General features: G+C 54.5%; 1 protein-coding gene across 1 annotated transcript; it reads left to right on the top strand.

Annotated features, from left to right (window-relative positions):
• The first annotated feature begins 2,587 nt into the window (after positions 1-2,587).
• NMUR1 (neuromedin U receptor 1) lies at positions 2,588-11,086 on the top strand. The gene is made up of 3 exons (XM_036110112.2): positions 2,588-2,799; positions 6,839-7,727; positions 9,554-11,086. The coding sequence occupies exons 1-3, from the start codon at positions 2,776-2,778 to the stop codon at positions 9,904-9,906; spliced, it is 1,266 nt and encodes a 421-aa protein (XP_035966005.2). The 5' UTR covers positions 2,588-2,775; the 3' UTR covers positions 9,907-11,086.
• Positions 11,087-11,527: the final 441 nt, after the last annotated feature.

The raw sequence follows: 11,527 nt of genomic DNA, 5'->3' as shown, positions 1-11,527 counted from the left end.
TCTCTGTAGGCAGTAGAGCAAGAGGAGGGGCTGGGGTGGGGACTTCCGGTGAACAGTGAATGTTCCAGGAGCTGCTCAGGTGATGTTGGTGAAGACCTGGCTCGGGGCAACTGCCCTTCTGTGGCTCTCAGGAGTCAGCAGGGGGAGGAAGGGCTATGGGGCTAATTATATACTTCAGGCCCTGTGAGCCCTGCACAGACTCCAGGATCTGAGAGATCTCCCAAATGGCTCCCATGGGTCCCAGAGGCACTCCCTTGGCAGATTTGCTGTTGTGCAGAGGTGGGCCCTGAATACCCTGGTGGGCAGATGCCCACCAGCCAGGGTCAGGAGACTGAAGTGTACACCCAGGAAACTTGGGACGCATTTACTCCAGGCCTCAGCCCTGCAGGTATCCCCAATGAACATGGCCCTGGAGAAGCTGCCTCAGGAGAGAGCAGGGAGGTAGCAGGATGTCCTCAGGTTCTTTTTTTTTTTTTTTAAAGATTTTTTATTTATTTGACAGAGAGAGACATAGAGAGAGAGAGAACACAAGCAGGGAGAGTGGGAGAGGGAGAAGCAGGCTTCCCGCGGAGCAGGGAGCCCGACGCGGGGCTCGATCCCAGGACCCTGGGACCATGACCTGAGCCGAAGGCAGACGCTTAACGACTGAGCCACCCAGGCGCCCCAGGATGTCCTCAGGTTCTGATGGGACCTGGGACATGCTGGCATGGCAGTCTGGGCCCTCTGAACAGTGCGCCTCTCCTTTTGGGGGGCTACCCTTTTATTTAGCCTGGCTTGGTCTTTGATTGCTGTTAATACTGTGAATGAAGCAGGCAGCTGTAAGAACTCCTGATTGGCAGGAGCCGTTCTGCCTCTTTAAGGCAGGGATGGGTCTTTCCTTTCTTTCCTGGGCTCTGAGTACCTCCAAGGGGTCCACCGTGGCTTTCAGGATGCTCAGAGTGTGTGCACAGTGGGGCATGTGCTTGCGCGTGTGCGAGTGTGATGCAGGGATTGGGGCAGGTGTCAGCAATGCTCATCATGCTAAATGCTGCCTGTGACCCCATGGTGGGCTTTCCCCAGTGATGCTGCTTACCCCTCATTTTTCCTCTGATATATGCTACGATAGCAGCCTGGACCTTGAAGGTTCTGGGTGGGGTCACTCATCTGGAGTTGAGCGGTTAATTCTCAAGGAAACCCCAGAATTCTTTTCCCCAAGGACATGGGGACCCATCTGCCTGGGCCTGCGTTTACATGTGGAGTTCCTGGGAAGGCAGGCCTGCTGGAGGCTCTGAGAGCGTATGACTCCCAGTCCCCAAGGCCAGCCCCTGACTCATGGGTGGGGGGGTGGGGGCTGGGGAGATTTGGGGGCAAGAAAGTTGCACCTCCAGTTGTCATTACATGGACGTTTTTAAGTGCTGGTCGCGGCGCCAGCCCGGTGCTAAATCTTTGCGCTGACGTCTCAGGGCCCCCACAGTCGCACATGCTATAGGAAGGAGAACCGAGACACAGAGGGGCTGGTCTCTTCCCATTCCCACTGCTGACCAGCAGCCTTCCTGGGTCCTGGGGCTTTGTACTTAACCCCTCCCAGTGCTTCTCACAGTGTGATTCTGGGGCTTGGGGCTCCCTCCCTGTGTGTCAAAAATGAGGGTTGCTGGACTTTGCCCAGACTAAATGAATCAGACTCTGGGAAGAGGCCCAGGAGCTAGCGTATTGGCCTCTAAGATCCATGTGTCTAGGGTTCCTGGAAAGTTCCTGATGAAATGACTTCCAACTAAGGAGCTGGTTGGAGGAGAGGGCAGAGCAGGGAAGGGGCTCCCCGCTTGGGTTTACATGTGTACAGCTTGGGGGAGCAGGAGGAGGCTGGGATCCAAGCACTCGAGACTCTTCCCTACACTTCCCTCCTTCCCTGTCAGGCACCGTGTGGTGGGGTGGGAGGGATGGAGTGACATTTGAATGGGTGAGAGGGAGGGTCTTTGGGGGTGAGGAATATACTGAGGGGGGACCACGAAGGCAAGTGGGGCATGGAGGTCCAACACCAGGCTAGACTTTGGTGTGTTCTTTTTCAGAAGGAAGTGGGGAGTCCCTGGGAAGGTTTTCCAGCAGAGGAAGAACCTGGCTAGGGCTTTAGGAAGAAGATTGGGCGGTGGGAGGACAGACTGGAGGGAGAACCGAGCTTCTGCTTGCAGTCCTGGGAGGGGAGGACGACCTGCGCGGGAACTGTAGGGAGAGGGAGTGGAGAGTGCTGCCCTGGGACTTGGGCCCCGGGGGGAGGGGAGACCCCACGTGAAGCCTAGGAAGGGGATGAGACCCTTTGGAGCATGTGAACTTTGAGGTGCGTCTGAAATGTGGGGCAGGAGGAGATGGGGGGCTGGAGAGACACCACAATAAGGAGTTAGGCTAAAAGTCACCACGCCGGAGCCCGGGGCTGGGGGGGAGGGTGTGAGACCCAGACCAGTCGCAATTCACCTCTCTGAGGCTCAGTTTTCTCATTTGTAAATGGGTTGTTGTGAGGGTTCCATGAGGACTCCGTAATGGTGCTCCTGGGAATGTCTCGTCAAACGCTGTTAACAACCGCCCTCGTTTGGGGGGGCGTGGGGACCCCAGATGAGGGTGTCTGGGTCCACCGCAGCGGCAAGAGCACCGCCCCCTGGTGGCTGTCCCTTTCGGGGCAGCGGGGCCACCGGCAGGCGGGGCGACGGGGAGGGCTACTTGTGGGCGGGCTGCCGTCTGTCCCCTAGTCTGCTGGCTCCCGGCGCCGCGTCTGTTCGTCGGTCTCGCCACCCGCCCCGCGCCTCGATGTCGCCGGCCGCAGACGGCATGGTAGGGGACCGCGATGCTGCCGCGGCCAAGGGGGTTTGGGCGCGGGGCTGGGAAGAGCGCACAGAGGGTCTCCCCGGGGCGGTAGGGATCGGAGGGCCCCGTCGAGGCGCCCCACTTCTCGGGGGATTCGCAGCCTCCGGGTTATTTCTGTCTTTTTGCCGGACACCGGCGCTGCGACCCTTCCCGGTGGCGCAGAGATCCCCCCCCTCGAACCCTGGTCGGCACCTGCGCGCCGCCCGCTCATCCCCCCCACCCCACCGGGCTCCCCGCTGGGCTCCAGCCTTGTAGGCGGGCAGGTGAGCAGCCTGGGTGAGTGAAAATGCCCCTCCATCCCAGAATGCGGAGCAGGTGTGGGATTAACAAGGAGGTTGGGGGAGACTTCTGGGTGGAGGTTCTGGTAAGGAGGCAGATATTCAGGATTAAGAATTCTTGGGGTCTGGGAGAGAAAAGGACCTAGAAAGAAAGTTGGATGGTGGTACTTGGGCCCCAAACTCCTATTGAGAAGATGAATTGGAGCTGAAGGAATAGGAAGAGGGTCCAGGAACGGAGCCTGAAAGTCCGCGGTTGCCCTGAGGGGAGGGGCGGTGTTGGCGGTGGGCTGGGCAAAAGGGCTAAGGAGGACAGTCCCCAGCTCCTGGCCTGTCCCACCAAACACCTGCCCAGACAAATCCTGTTTCAGCCCCTGCCCCATCTCCCTTGGACTGTTCTTTTTTTTAAGAGTTATTTTATTTTATTTAAGAATTATTTAGTTGAGGGATGCCTGGGTGGCTCCGTCGGTTAAGCGTCTGCCTTCAGCTCCCGTCATGATCCCGGGGTCCTGGGATGGAGCCCTGAATCGGGCTCCCTGCTTGGTGGGGAGCCTGCTTCTCCCTCTTCCTGACGCTCCCCCAGCTTGTACTCTCTCTCTCTCTCTGACTATAAATAAATAAAATCTTAAAAAAAAAAAAAAAGAATTCTGCACTAAATCTTAGGGAAAAAAAAAGAATTATTTATTTGAGGGGGGGTGCAGAGGGAGAGAGAGAATCCCAAACAGACTCCCTGCTGAGCGCAGAGCCTGACACTGGGCTTGATCTCAAGACCCCGAGATCATGACCAAAGCTGAAATCAAGAGTCGGTAGATTAATGACTGAGTCACCCAGGTGCCCCTAAGATTTTATTTTTAAGTTATCTCCACACCCAATATCCGGCTCCTACTCACAACCCCAAGATCAAAAGCGACCGACTGACCCAGCCACGTGCCCCTCCCTTGGACTGTTTTTCCCTTTCCATGTGGGAAGTAAGGATACTGTTACTATGCATTGATATTGCACACCTGAAAGGTACCAGGCACACCCTGAGAACTTTATATGTGTTTTCACATTTAATCGTCACAGAAATTATGAGGTAAGCTTTGTGGACACCCCCATTTTATAGATGTGAAGACTGAGGCACAGTGAGGAGCCGTCACAGCTAGAGTGTAGCTGAGCTGGCATTTGACCTCGGGCCAGTGTGTTTAGCTCCATGGCCTGGGTCCTTAACCACTATATCCCATGGACTGGCAGAGATGGGGACCTGACAAAGGAGAGGGAACCCCAGAACCGGCCATGTCAAGGTTGTCAAATATTTCAACTTTTAACAGTGCAGGTGTTAGGAAACAGAAATAAGGACCAACTTTTGGGTTAGCATTCTCGTGTTTAGCCCTTTTACCCCCTCGCTTGATCCCCACAGTGACTCAGTCCTCACTGCGAGGTGGCTGATAACCAAGCCCTTCTGTGTGTCAGGCAGGCCCCACGCTAGTACCTTTTGTAGATCAAACTGCCTGGATCCTTGCAATAAGGAAACAGAGCCTTTTGTAGATCAAACTGCCTGGATCCTTGCAATAAGGAAACAGAGAGGTTCCCATGCAAATGGTCACATAGCCCAGAACTGGGGAGGTTGGATTTGAATCCAGGCAGTTGCTTCCAGAGCCCTTGTTCTTTTTTTTTTAATTGTTTTTATTAACATATAATGTATTACTTGTTTCAGGGATACAGGTCTGTGATTCATCAGTCTTACACAATTCACAGTGCTCACCATAGTACATATTCTCCCCAATGCCCATCACCCAGCCACCCCATCCCTCCCACCCCCCTCCCCTCCAGCAACCCTCAGTTTGTTTCCTGAGATTAAGAGTCTCTTATGATTTGTCTCCCTCTCTGGTTTCGTCTTGTTTCATTTTTCCCTCCCTTTCCCTATGATCCTCTGCCTTGCTTCTCAAATTCCTCATATCAGTGAGATCATATGATACTTATCTTTCTCTGATTGACTTATTTCGCTTAGCATGATACCCCCTAGTTCCATCCACGTCGTTGCAAATGGCAAGATTTTGGTTTTTTTGATGGCTGCATAATATTCCATTGTATATATATACCACATCTTCTTTATCCATTCATCTGTTGATGGACATCTGGGTCTTTCTATAGTTTGGCTATTGTGGACACTGCTGCTATAAACATTGGGGTGCACGCACCCCTTCGGATCACTACATTTGTATCTTTGGGGTAAATACCCAATAGTGCAATTGCTGGGTCATACGGTAGCTCTATTTTCAACTTTTTGAGGAACCTCCATACTGTTTTCCAGAGTGGCTGCACCAGCTTGCATTCCCACTAACAGTGTAGGAGGGTTCCCCTTTCTCCACATCCTCGCCAACATCTGTCGTTTCCTGACTTGTTAATTTTAGCCATTCTGACTGGTGTGAGGTGGTATCTCACTGAGGTTTTGATTTGGATTTCCCTGATGCCGAGCAATGTTGAGCACTTCTTCATGTGTCTGTTGGTCATTTGTATGTCTTCTTTGCAGAAATGTCTGTTCATGTCCTCTCCCCATTTCTTGGTTGGATTATTTGTTATTTGGGTGTTGAGTTGATAAGTTCTTTATAGATTTTGGATACTAGCCCTTTATCTGGTATGTCATTTGCAAATATCTTCTCCCATTCTGTCGGTTGTCTTTTGGTTTCCTTGACTATTTCCTTTGCTGTGCTAAAGCTTTTTATCTTGATGAAGTCCCAATAGTTCATTTTTACCCTTGCTTTCCTTGCCTTTGGTGATGTTTCTAGGAAGAAGTTGCTGCGGCTGAGGTCAAAGAGGTTGCTGCCTGTGTTCTCCTCAAGGATTCTGATGGACTCCTGTCTCACATTTAGGTCTTTCATCCATTTTGAGTCTATTTTTGTGTGTGCTGTAAGGAAATGGTCCAGTTTCATTCTTGATCTTAAAAACCATACTGGGGCGCCTGGGTGGCTCAGTTGGTTAAGCGACTGCCTTCGGCTCAGGTCATGATCCTGGAGTCCCGGGATCGAGTCCCGCATCGGGCTCCCTGCTCTGCAGGGAGTCTGCTCCTCCCTCTGACCCTCCCCCCTCTCATGTGCTCTCTCTCTCATTCTCTCTCTCTCAAATAAATAAATAAAATCTTAAAAAAAAAAACAAAACATACTGATAAGATCAGGTACTGCATGTTGTGCCCATTTTACAGATGCCCAAACTGAGTCTCTCTCCCGAAGTCCAGGGCTTGAAAGGGGAGATACCCAAGGGGAGACTGCTGGCTGCAAAGCTCATGCTCCAGAGGAACCATCCTTTATTCAGACTTCAGTGGATCATGACATTTAGAACCGAATCCTGCTTTTTATCATTTTTTTAAAAGATTTTATTTATTTATTTGACAGAGAGAGACACAGCGAGAGCAGGAACACAAGCAGGGGGAGTGGGAGAGGGAGAAGCAGGCTCCCCGCTGAGCAGAGAGCCCGATGCGGGGCTCGATTCCAGGACGCTGGGATCACGACCTGAGCCGAAGGCAGATGCTTAACGACTGAGCCACCCAGGCGCCCCTGCTTTTTCTCATTTTTAAGATGTACACTTTTACATCTCTGAAATTGTTACACACCTTACAATGGATGACAGGGTTTTTTATTTCTCAGCGGTACCTAAAATATCATTCCTCTTAGTGTCGCTGGCACCTTTGGTTTAATGAATTACCGGGCATTTTTGAGTGACTTTTCTGGGTGTCTCTCTGTTCTGTTCCACAGGCCCCTCTCTGCTTCAACTGCTCCATCCTCCTTGGAGACTTGTCCCCAGGGGATGCAAGGAGCCTGGTGCCCTGCAATGGCAGTAGGGCCTCCAGGCTCCCCGACCCTGAGGACTTGAACCTCACTGATGAAGAACTGAGACTCAAGTACCTGGGGCCCCAGCAGACAGAGCTGTTTGTGCCCATCTGCGCCATGTACCTGCTGATCTTCGTGGTGGGCGCCGTGGGCAATGGGCTGACCTGCACGGTCATCCTGCGCCACAAGGCCATGCGCACCCCCACCAACTACTACCTCTTCAGCCTAGCCGTGTCCGACCTGCTGGTGCTGCTTGTGGGTCTGCCCCTGGAGCTCTATGAGATGTGGTGTAACTACCCCTTCCTGCTGGGCGCTGGGGGCTGCTACTTCCGCACGCTGCTCTTCGAGACAGTCTGCCTGGCCTCCGTGCTCAATGTCACCGCCCTGAGTGTGGAGCGCTACATGGCCGTGGTGCACCCGCTGCAGGCCAGGTCCACGATGACTCGGGTCCACGTGCGCCGTGTACTCGGGGCCATCTGGGGCCTCGCTGTGCTTTGTTCTCTGCCTAACACCAACCTGCACGGCATCCAGCAGCTGGAACTGCCCTGCTGGGGCATAGTGCCCCACTCGGCTAGGTGCACCTTGGTCCACCCGCAGGCTCTCTACAACCTGGTCATGCAGATCACCACTCTGTTCTTCTTCTTCCTGCCCATGGCCACCATCAGCGTGCTCTACCTGCTCATTGGGCTTCAGCTGCGGCGTGAGAGATTGTGGCTGCTCAGGCAGGAGGCCAGGGCCAGGCCCAAGCCTGGTGACAGCTGCAGGTTTCAGCGGTCGCGGGATCGGGGCCGGACACAGGTGACCAAGATGCTGTGTAAGTGTTGCTGTTGGGAAGAGAGGCTGGGTCTGGCCCTGGGTACGAGGCTAGAGCCTCCAGGACCCGGGGGGGGCTGAGTGTCTGGGTTTCTGATGGAGACTGAGCGTGAGGTTTGGGGTTGCCACCACAGCCCCCACCCCGCCCTCTGTGTGTGCACGTGCGCGTGCTTTACTCGGTGAGAAACTCATACCAAAGATAAATGGCAGGATGAGCCACGTGATTTGTGGGGCCCAGTGCAAAATGCAAATTTGGGGATCCCTTGTTTCAAAGTCGTTATGACGGTCCAGACAGCAGTAGTCGAGCATTAAACGAAGCCCGGGGTGCTTCTCAGCTTGGAGGCCCATGCAGGTGCACAAGTGGTGCTCCCAGGTGGCCGGCACTGACTCATGGAATCCAGCCACGGACTGGGCAGGGGCACGTGGCTGGGTTCCAGGAAGGCAGAGCCGTTTGTGGGAGCTGGACCTGCCAGGTCTCTCATCTTTGCTCCTGAACTTGTCTTGGTTCTGTCCTTCCCTAGAGCAGCCTGGGAGGCAGGGCCATGGGCACAGAGTGTTCCTCTTTCTTGAGGAACTGCCCTCTTCCCTTAGTGCCTGTATCTGTGGTTCCTAGAGGACCCACTGTCTAATAGAAGCTCATCAGGAGGTGTGTTTGTGAGGGTCAGTGTGCAGAGCACAGGAGAGTCAGGGCAGAAGGATTGGGGCAGGCCAGCTGGGTTGAGGCTCTGGGTCTTACTGTGGTCTAGGTCTGGCTCTTTTACAAAAAGAGAGGCCCTGGGGAAGCCAGACAAAATGATACTAGGCCAATCCTTGATTTCCTCCCCATCCTGCCCCACCCTAGCGGGGCCTGAATCAGGTAGATGCAGTGAGCCAGGGCAAGACAGAGGTAGTGAGACCTTGGTCAAAGCCGTGGGATTATAGCCGGCTAAGTGGGGACTGCCCCATTCCCAGAGAGAGACCCATTCCTCTTGTCCCCCAGGACAGTGTCCCAGAGCCCAAGGCCACCTGAGCAACTCCCTAAAATGGGACTGACCCCAGAGCTTCAAGCTTGCCTCTCAGTTGTGCCCCATGAAGCCTGCACGACAGACCGCCCCCTGCCCACTCTGCCTCTGCCCCCTATTCCCTTGCCCTGCAGGGACCAAGTCTGCTCAGCTGGGATGACTCTCGCCCTGGGAAGCTGGGGTGTTTCCTTAAGGCTGCCTTGCTTGCTGGCCTGGGGCTCCGGCTTTCTTCTCTCCCTGCCTCCCTCCCTCCTTCCCCCAGCTTCGCTTTCTGAGGGACTAGGTACATCAGGTTATGGGCTGGGGATGTTGTAAGCAGCATCCTGGTCGAAATCCCGGATGATGAGGGAAAACGGTGCTGGGGTGTGGCGGGGAAGGCACTGCAGGGGAAGACAGGCAGTCAGAGAAGCAAACACAAGCAAGAAGAAACAAAAATCAAGACAAGCCCGATGACAGAGACCCGAGGAAGGGCATGGCTGGTTGACGCCACAGCTGGAGGGAAGCTCTGGGAAGCTGGGCGACCTCTTAGCTAAGAGCCACCTAGTTCCAAACTCTGTGATGGGAGAGCCAGACTGGGCCAGCTTGGCTCAGGCATCCTCACCTGGTCCAGGTGACTGTGGCCAGGGGTAGGGCACATGCACACTGCCCAGGCAGTGATGGTGGCCCAGCCTCTCTGAAGGGGGTGCTGAGGCTAGCGCAGGCAGCCTTCCAGAACCTTCCAGATGGACAATGGGCATGGGTGGCACGGTGAGAATGGGCAGACTACCCTGAAGCCCAGGGAAGGCAGTCTGGCAGGCACCCAAGTCTCCCCTTTGTACCCCCACAGTTGTGCTGGTCGTGGTGTTTGGGATCTGCTGGGCCCCTTTCCACGCTGACCGCCTCATGTGGAGCTTTGTGTACCAGTGGACCGAAGGCTTGGAACTGGCCTTCCAGTACGTGCATGTTACCTCCGGCGTCTTCTTCTACCTCAGCTCGGCCATTAACCCTGTGCTCTACAACATCATGTCGAGCCGCTTCAGGGAGACTTTCCAGGAAGCCCTGTGCTTGGGGACTCAGTGTCGCTACCACAGACCCCGCCACAACTCCCACAGCCTCAGCAGGGTGACCATGGGCAGCACCCTGTGTGACCTGGGCCCCCCGGGCATCAGGGTCCACCCGCTGACTGAGAATGGTGGCTGAGAGGGGCTGCAAGAGACTGACCCCTTCTGAGTGCCAGAGTGCCACACACAGTTTTGGGAGCCACACTTGCCCTCCTCTTCGTGACCTGTTCCCCCTTGTGCCCCGTCCTCACTTCAGCCGATAAGCTCGGACCAGCACCTCAGCGACTCCTTCCCCCACCCAAGTTTTTGGGAGGGATATAAGGTCGCTGCCTGCCCTCCAGAGCCCCAGGCCCACAGGTGAAGTCCTTCCTCTACAGAAACAAGGCAGCTGGTTAACTGGCAGAGCAAGCCTCCGCCTGGGGTCTCCCCCACCCCCACCCCCAGTTTCTGAAATGTGTTCATGGGGCCCTACCTTTCCTTCCCATTTCTCGTTGAGATTCTGTAGGTTCTGACCCCTTCTGGCCTTCTCTAGCTCTTGGCTTGTGCCTGGGACCCCTGCCAACCTGATCCTCCGAGGCCCCCACCCAGTGTGGATCTCCACCCGGTGGGGTGGCTGGGCGGCGGGGCTGCCAGGGATCCAGGGGACCTGGTTCTGATCTCAGCCCTGCTGCCACCTCCTTGCCAGGTGGCGTCACCTTTCCCAGCCTTGGTCCCTTGTTTGCAAAATAAAAGGGGCCCTGACATTTCAGAGTGTCACTCTTTGGCACTTCACCTGTGGTTTTCTGTGTGTGTGCATAAATCACGGCTCCTAACAGAACTGCTGGAAAACCTAAGATCAACAAGGCGGAAATTATTCTCTACTTCCTCACCAGCTCACCACCCCCCAACTCCTGCTCCCTCCCCCGTCTTCTACATCCCCCCGCACCCCCTCCCAGAGCCACTCCTGGCATGTTCTTTGCTTGGCACCCACTGAGGGCCTCCCATTCCCCATGTATGTGGGAGGGAGGGGGGTGGGAACCCCTCAGTGTGTGACTCATTGGAGACCAAGCCCAGGCTCTCACTACAGAAGCCGAAAGGCTTCCAGATGCTCTCCACTGCTGATGTCACCCTGTGGCCCATGACTTGCACTCAGACAGCTGGATGATCCGACATGGGACTCCTTCTCTGGAGCAAGTGATACTGAGACCCACGACGATCCGTGGGCCTCCTGCCACCCAGCCTCCCTTGGTTTCTGCCCATTTTCTCTGCCAGCTTTTCCAGCCTTCCTGTTGATGTTCTGAGCTGCTGAGAGCTTTTCAATAAATTCCTTTTCTGCTTGAGTTGGCTAGAGTCGTTTGCTGTTGTTTGCAGCTGAGAACCTTAACAGATTCATCTGTTCACTGGTTTGAAGGTTATGCATTGTTTGTTCTACTAGTGGTTATCTTTACACATTTCTAAGATGAGCAGATGTTATCACTGGTTTGTTAAAACCCCAAACAACAAACAGTCTGTAGTACTTCATGATCATTGTCCCTCTATCTCGTTGTTTTTAAAACTATCTTTTGTGGGGGGTTTGTTTCTGTTTTCGTTTTAAAGATTTTATTTTAGAGAGAGCATGCGTGCAAGAGAGAGAGAGCATGCGCACAAGCAGGGGGGAGGGGCAGAGGGCGAGGGACAAGCAGACTCCCCACTGAGTGCAGAGCCTGACACGGGGCTCAATCTCCTGACCCTGATATCATGCCCTGAGCCGAAATCAAGAATCAGATGCTCAACTGACTGAG

This window comes from Halichoerus grypus, chromosome 4, assembly GCF_964656455.1.
Source record: "Halichoerus grypus chromosome 4, mHalGry1.hap1.1, whole genome shotgun sequence".
NCBI classification, from domain to species: domain Eukaryota; kingdom Metazoa; phylum Chordata; class Mammalia; order Carnivora; family Phocidae; genus Halichoerus; species Halichoerus grypus.
The sequence above is the reverse complement of the archived record's forward strand: the minus strand, read 5'-3'. Positions and strand labels throughout refer to the sequence as shown.

Bases quoted from the DNA above. Each gene is read 5' to 3' on its own strand.
- NMUR1 (XM_036110112.2), top strand. From the start codon at position 2,776: ATGTCGCCGGCCGCAGACGGCATG. The intron at 2,800-6,838 runs GTAGGGGACCGC...TCTGTTCCACAG, and splicing joins CGCCGGCCGCAGACGGCATG to GCCCCTCTCTGCTTCAACTG. The intron at 7,728-9,553 runs GTAAGTGTTGCT...GTACCCCCACAG, and splicing joins ACAGGTGACCAAGATGCTGT to TTGTGCTGGTCGTGGTGTTT.